Source organism: Pleurodeles waltl, chromosome 7 (genome assembly GCF_031143425.1).
Source record: "Pleurodeles waltl isolate 20211129_DDA chromosome 7, aPleWal1.hap1.20221129, whole genome shotgun sequence".
Classification (NCBI taxonomy): domain Eukaryota; kingdom Metazoa; phylum Chordata; class Amphibia; order Caudata; family Salamandridae; genus Pleurodeles; species Pleurodeles waltl.
This window is the reverse complement of record NC_090446.1, coordinates 112688990-112696946: the sequence shown is the minus strand read 5'-3', so window position 1 is coordinate 112696946 and position 7957 is coordinate 112688990. Positions and strand designations below refer to the sequence as shown.

Below are 7957 nucleotides of genomic sequence, written 5' to 3'. Positions count from 1 at the left end.
AAACCCTTGGACCTGAAGAATGAGGAAGTGTCGGTGGCAGAGCCGTCGGCTGTCCTCATGTATCTTTATGGGCTTTGTCATAGCGCTTCGAAATCAGGGAGCCTAGAGGCGGACTTTGCTCAGACTACTGCTCATCCGACCCTTGGCCTCTCTCCAGAGTACACAGACAGGCGCTCCACAAGACAACGCTCCTTTTTAGGGCTCTCCCTCCACCCTTTTCATCCCACTTAAAGAACTTCTTATCATGAGAATACCTTGTTTCAGGCACACGCTTTCATTTGTGAAATCAGTGCATGCTGGGACTTGGAGTCTTCGCTCAATTCTACCGGACCTGAATAGTATGTTTGGTACAATGTATTTGATTGCATTTTTAAAACATTAACATAACTTAACCTGCAATGTTTAAATAAACATATACATATTTAAACATTGGCAATTTAATAGAATACACCCCGCCCCCCAATGTGATTTCTTTCTTGAAGGGGGGTAGATTAAAAAGTGTGAAGGCCACTGCCTTAAAAGAAAAGAACGACCTGGGAAGGATGTCTCAGGCCCGGATATCTGTGTCCCGGTAACATGAAGTCAGGTTGAGCCCGTCTGTTAGTTATGAAAGTTGCCTTGCAGATGTCTTGGCACGGGTGGCTGGGTGTTCTGGGGGTGATTTCCCGCCCTCTCAGGTGTGTTCCCGTATCAGTGCTGACTTCGCTGCCTTAAGGGCTCTAGCTAAGAACTTTAGTCGCTCTTTCTTTGCAAGGTTGTCAAAAACTTGACTAAATCTTTCCTTCCTTCCTCGTAGTGCTGGCGCCTCTGCCAGGGAGGCGGAACTTGCCGAGTGAGAAACCCTTGGACCTGAAGAATGAGGAAGTGTCTTTGGCAGAGACGTCCACGGGGCATGAGGACAGGTGCAGCAGCGCACAGTCCCTGCCGGCCCTGAGAGTGACCTGGGCAGAGACTCGCATACGCCCCCTTACAGACGGGGCATCCAGCTGGCGGGTCATGTAATCTCACCCTGACGCCCCCCCGCCATGGAGAGGCTCTGTGCCCGCTGCCCCCGGTGGTGCTGCAGGAGCTGCAGGGATGAGGGAACTAATAAATACCCCCGCGATGTGGTCATCGTGAACCCGGGCGCGTGGGATAAGGAGACCCCCACACCACCGCAGAGAACGGTGTCCGCGGCTATCACGCCCGTCACCCCGTCACGCGTGGAGCGGACACCCGCCACCCCCTCACGCGCGACGCGGACACCCGCGGAGATGAGAGCCGCGTTCGGCCAGCTCTACGTCAGCCTCTGGGACTTCCAGGCCCGGACGGAGGAGGAGGTCAGCTTCAGGGCCGGGGAGCTCCTGCTCCTGCTGGAGGAGCAAGGCGACTGGTGGAAGGCCGAGGTCGTGGACGAGGCGGGCAGGCGCAGCGGCAGAGTGGGCTACGTGCCTCGGAACTACCTGGCCGAGCAAGAGACCGGGGACACCGAGCCGTGAGTAGCGCGTCTGTGTGCGCTTCTAGGCGCTGTGCGTTTAGTGACCGTAACAGTGGTGAAACTCCTATTCCTTGCACTTTCAGCCAGGCACAGCAAACTCCACCCGAACCCTGTAGCTGTAATGATAGCTGGCGTGATTTCTCAGAGTAATTGCAGTCCTTTTTAGCACCACTGGAATGATGAAAGGATGATGAGCATGTCTTCCTGGAAGGGAAACGTGCCTTACAGAAGGGCTTCTGGTTATATGCTGATTGGAGGACGAATACTGTCAAAAGACAAAAGGGCAAGGGAAATTACGAATCGCAATATATAGCAGTATTATTTCGTAGTTCATAGCTTTAACACTTATTAGTGCTGTCTGGGCAAAAGTCTCACCTCGTAATACATCATTTAACATTCATACAAATTACAATACGATACTCAGCCTAAATGTGACCAATAACATTTACAAAGAGCCTGTCACTGCGCAGCACCACGTGCGGCAGTTTTTAATTAAAATTCGACTGGTTAGAAATACGAACTTTTTATTGTAATCTGCATATTGTGTGGCAAAAGTGGATTTTGGAGCGAGACTGGCAAATAACAATTATGCGGCAAACCTATCAGTCGCCGAATACACACTATCTACCTGCCTACAGGAAGGACACATATGCTTGTGGTGGTCTGACAACCACATGTCTGATTCCATCGAATTCTGGCTCACATTTTGGGACGGCAGGGCCTTCTCCTTCAGGTTTCTGTGTTTCTCTCCTGGTTACCTGAGAGGTGAGAGAGGGTTGTCTTTACGTAGGCCCTTCAGACATGTTTCCGACTAGCATTCCAGCATTTAAAGGTGAGGGGGTCTGTGGGTTTTCAGTCATGTCTTCCCTAGGAAGGGAGGGGGGAAGAGGGGCTCGCCTGAGAGTGCTTTCAGAGTCTGTCTAATTGAGGTTTCATACCTCGGATGTGCCTCTTTGAAGGGTGTGTAGCTGTGACTGTCAAGTCATGGCCAATGCTAGACACTGCTAGGAGAGGGTCTGGGAGGTGGTAGTTGAGCCTACCTACCCACCAGTGCGGGCTAGCTCTAAGAAGGAGAGATCTGAGGATGAGGAAGTTGAGGTAACATGCCCACCATTGCCTCCAAATAGGAGAGAGTCGAAAGTCCACCAATGCTTGTCAACGCTAAGAAGGACAGAGCAGAGGCGGGGACAGCTGAGACCAGATGTCCATCGACTCTCGGGGGGATTGTGCATTTCTTTCACACCATGAGAAATTATGTAGTTTAGACCAGTGGTTCCCAACCTGTGGTCCGGGACCCCTGGGGGTTCCGCGAAGCATCCTCAGGAGGTCCGCGACTGCTTAGAAAATGTAATAATTTTTACAGATTAGGTCCCCAACTTTCACTAATGACTCAGTGCGGGGTCCTTGGTTTCCAATAATGATGCAGTGGGGGTCCCTGGGTTCCAGTATTGATAAAGTGGGGGTCCACCAAAGTCAAAAGGGTGGGAACCACTGGTTTAGTCTGCATGCTCTGGGCTAATCTGCATTAGGAGGTGGTGTAGGTCTAACACAGGGATGTGTACGTTGGACTCCAAATTGGTCACTTCTATCCGGCGGTGCAGTTAATACTCCGTGAACAACCGCTGTAGGACTCGGGAGTGGACACCCCAGACTCAGTCTCATTATTAGCTCAAGGCTGTGGACTTTGAAACTTCGCAGTGGTTATACCTATATTTAACGTTGCCTTTAAGATTTCCTTCCAAATTTTATCACTTAGCACTGTAGCTGAGATGTGGCTGAGGCTAGGAATGCCATTTTCTATGTTAATATAAACGGAAATCAACATGACCTTGACTACTTCTGTGATATTCTGAGATGGAAATTGAAAAATGTAAAATAAATCAACAAAGATTGATCAGTCAACGTGTAATTTTAAGTGAGCAGCATGTATACAGCTTCTTCTAATTTATAGCATGGAAATGGGTGCCCTTTTTGTACAATTCTGAAACTTCCATTGATCTGCTGTTGTCAATCCCAGTTATATTTTACAGACTGAGAATGGTGTGGAATGGATTAGCATTAATCTAACGCTGAGCAGTCTGTGAAGAACAAGTGAGTGACATTAGGGTGAGAACCATTTCTAGCATTCCAAGACACACCTGGTGGATATCAACGATCCAATCCAGTGACAGAGGAGCAGACACCTCTGACCTCCTGGTCAGCGTCGGCTCGCTCTCCTCTGCGCATCCCAACCTGTTGCTGCTGCCTCTGCTGCGTTCGAACTGAGAGCCTACCTGACTCTCCGTTCGAGGCCCACCTCCACCCGCAGGCTCCCCCTGCGCCTCATCCCTGGTGGCCTACTGGCAATCTGTGTGTAAGTATCCTTCAGTCACCTTTACTTTTGCTTATTTTCTGTAATCGTTATTTTTCTTTTTTTGCATCATTTTTCTTTTTCTTTTTCTTTCTTGTCTCCTTCTCTCTCCTTTCACTCTCCTCGCGCTCTGTTTCCTTGCCGCTGCTGCCTCTGCGGCCCCTCCCACCTCCCAGCTGACCGGACCTTCCCTCCTCCCTCTCCTTCCTAATGGCAACTGCTGTGCGGCTGTGCAGCAGACGCGCCGTCGGCACGCCGAAGGCACACCAAAGGCAAGGCCGTCTGCGCCTGGACTGCGCACAGCGCCACAAACCCTGATCCTCTGGCTTTCCATCGCTACAGCGCGTAGGTCCTCCACGCGCTGAACACAGGACGCCTCATTGCCTGCCATTTCACATCACCCAGGGACCATTCTCCTGCTGCTACTGCCACCGTAAGCTTACCCTACACCATGCACTGGACCCTCCCGCCACTGAGACATCGAACACGAACCCGGAGCACCTCAGCTGCAGCCTCCTCACCATTTGCTTCCTCCAGAATCATGCCTTAGAACTCTGGGACCAACTAGACTCCTCCCACCTGGACATTGCCTTTCTCACCAAAACACGGACAAACCCAGCGTCAGCACCGGACATCGCCATCCCCAGGGACAACAAACTGCTCCGTAAAGACCGGCCTTCTCGCCCAGGCGACAGACTGGCCATTATACACAAATCCACCATCCCCTGACAACTAACGCTGAAGAGCACTCCCTCCTCATGGACACCTCCATTTCCCGATCCACGCCACCCCCAAGTCTACCTTCCGCGACACCTTCATCTACAGGCTACCCGGCCCCCGTCCAGCCTTCAGTAACTCCATTGTCGACATAATTTTTCCCCACACACTCAACTCCACAAACTACTTCCTCCTCGTGTCCTCAACTACCACATCGACAACTGCAACAACATCAACACTGCTTCCCTGCTTGAGAACTTCACCTCAATAGGATTACAGTAACTGGTTACCTCGCCAATACACATTGATGAACACACACTCAATGCCATTTTTTCCACCAGCAACAACATCACTGTCAAGAACACCTCCAATCTTCCCCCGGCTGACCACCACTGCATTTATTTCACCACCATCACACTGACCATCCACCTCTGCACACTCCGAGCCCAAAGCAGAAAATGGAAGCAGATCACAGAGAAAGCGCTCACCAACTCCCTTAGCAAGTCTTCCCCGCCCCTCAATACAGAAGCTAACATCTCAGCATGAAACTTCCACCAATGGATCTCTGAATGTGCCAACACCCTAGCACCTCTCCGAAAGACCTCAGCTAAACACCACCTCAAGAAGGTCAACTGGTTCTCCCTTGCACTCCAGGACTCCAGGCGCACCTGCAGATGGCTAGAGAAACAGCAAGCCTCTGGAAGACTTCGAGGCCTTCAAAGCTGCAATCAAATCCTACCCCACACCTGATAAGAGCCACCAGGAAAGTCGCCCTGCAGGACCATATCAGTGCCACTGCACACAACACCAAAGAGCTCTTAACCGTGGTCAAAGAATTTGCCAAATCCCAATCGGAAATGGCAAACATCCCTCCATCTCAATACCTCTGCGACAGACTAGCCAGCTTCTTCAACCGAAAAATCAAAGACCTATACGACAGCTTCGGACCCCAGGACTCTCCGAGTCCTCCAACAACCCCCTAGCTCTGACCCTCTGAACCGTCACAGATCCTCCACCGCTGAACTACCCTCACCACAGACGATACCTGCTCTATCATGAGCAGCATCCACTCTGGAGCGCCTACGGACCCCTGCTCTCACCACATTTTCCACAAAACCAACACCTCCATAGCACCCAAGCTCCGCCACACCCTCAACTTTTTTATAGATACAGCTACCTTCCCCGAGGTCTGGAAGCATGCAGAGATCCGCCTTGTCCTGAAGAAACCCACGGCCGGCTCCCTGGACCTCAAGAACTACAACCCCATCTCTCTGATGCCTTTTCAAGCCTAGTTCATTGAAAATGTCATCAACACACAGCTCTGTAAGCACATCGAAGACAACAACATCTTGGACATCTACCAATCAGGTTTCTGGAGCAACCATAGCACAGAGACCGCCATCCTCGCTGCCACAGATGACATCCACTCACTCCTCAGCCTCGGCCTACAGCAGTCCTCAACCTACTGGACCTATCGGCTGCCTTTGACACAGTTTCGCACCACGCCCTCTGCTCCAGACTAAACACAGCTGGCATCCGCGGGAGGGCCCTGTCTGGCAGAACACAGAGTTAGACTCCCACCTTACTTGTCAGAACCTACGGAGATCAGTTGTGGAGTTCCACAGGGCTCCTCCCTGAGCCCCACACTCTTTAACATTTACATACCCCCGCTCGCATCCATCATCAGGAACTATGGGCTGACATTGTTTCCCATGCCAACAACACCCAGCGGATCATTTCACTATCCGGAAACCCCACAACTGCCAAGAAGAATTTCTACAATGGGATGGAAGCCGTCGCCTCCTGGATGAAGGAGAGCTGCCTCAAGATCAACTCTGACAAAACCGAGATGCTCATCCTGGGACCCTCCATATCAGCCAGGGTTGACTCCTGGTGGCCATACACCCCCCCCCACACCACCCTCCCACCCCAACAAACCATGCACACACCCTTGGTTTCATCCTGGATTCATCCCTCACCATGACCCACCAAGTGAAGTCAGTTGCATCCTTCTGTTTTCACACACTTTGACTTCTCCGGAAGATCTACTAATGGAACCAAAGGACTGCCGCAGAACTGTAACCCATGGTCTGGTTACCAGCAGACCCGACTATGGCTACGCCCTCTATGCCGGCACCACCAAGAAGAAACTACAGCACATCCAAAACACATCCGCCAGACTTATCCTGCATGTTTCCCACCATGAACACATCGCCAATCACCTAAGAGACCTCGACTGGCATTCTTTTGAGAAAAGAATCAACTTTAAACTCCTCATCCACACATACAAGGCCCTCCATGACCTAGGACCCACCTACCTCAACCATAGCATCACCTTCTACTCCTCCACCAGACTTCTCTGCTCAGCAGGCACTAGCCACCGTACCCCGCATATGGAAGACCTCAGCTAGAGGAAGATCCTTCGCCTACCTCAGGGCAAAGAGCTGGAACGCCTTGCCTCTGCACCTCAGTCAGTCACCTTCATTACCTCAGTTCAGGAAGGACCTTAAAACCTGACACTTCAACTGAAGCACAGAGGACAAACCCCCTCAGCGGCTTGAGACCCTTACGGGTGAGTAGTTGTGCTCAACAAATCCCCTGATTTGATTTTGATTTTGGCTGTATTTTCAAGCCTATCCATCATAGGAAATATGTGACTCAAGGAAAGTCATGCGATTACAATCAATCCAATCCACAATGCATGAATTTCATCAAATCTAAGGCAGAGGTGCACAATGTCAACCAATCCAAGACATGGCTGTGATTTTTAACCATTCTTCTTTCATTGCTTCAAATTGATAGTCTTTCCCTTGGACTGCAATTCACATCACCTTGTCTGGTTTTTATTCTAACTTCTTATCTTTAATTTGTTGGTATTTTCAAGACCTGCTATCAGTTGGTTAGTGTGCACACATCTCTCGCACCCTCTCCCTCCATTTAATTTACATTTTAATTGGGAACCTAACAGACAGCACAGCTGTCTGGTTGCTAAAGACTTCCTGGGGACATTCTGCAACCTGAACTAAGAATTCATTCCACCCATTGCTTACCATTAGCTTTGTAACTTACATTTACTTGCTTTCTATTTGCTGGCATTATTTGTTTTAGAGTTACCAGCATGTTTTTGCTCCCTCCGGTAGATCATAGTCTGTTTATTTTATTGTTCTACAAGTGCTTGCGTTCTGTAAACAGGCCTTTACATTTTGCTCCTATCTTTTCACATTTGCTGTGCATTTCAAGCAGAAGTCAGATGTCAGGCCCTGTCTTCCGAGGAAGCATGGTGTTTACTTTTCTTTCTTTGACTTCAAAGTGAGAGGCTTTATCTGACAATCTTGGGGTGTGAAAGAAAAATATTTTTTTCAGCACACAATACAGTAAAATGTCTATAAATTAACTGCAAATATTTCAGAAGA

At 49.9% G+C, this 7957-nt stretch overlaps 1 protein-coding gene across 1 annotated transcript in view; it reads left to right on the top strand.

The window, feature by feature from the left end:
* Positions 1-866: 866 nt before the first annotated feature.
* Positions 867-7957, top strand: part of PTK6 (protein tyrosine kinase 6) — a 104704-nt gene continuing 97613 nt past the window's right edge. The window contains exon 1 of the mRNA XM_069243208.1: positions 867-1474. Coding sequence (XP_069099309.1) covers positions 1026-1474 — 449 coding nt within the window. The 5' untranslated portion in view covers positions 867-1025. The remainder of the gene's footprint in view (positions 1475-7957) is intronic.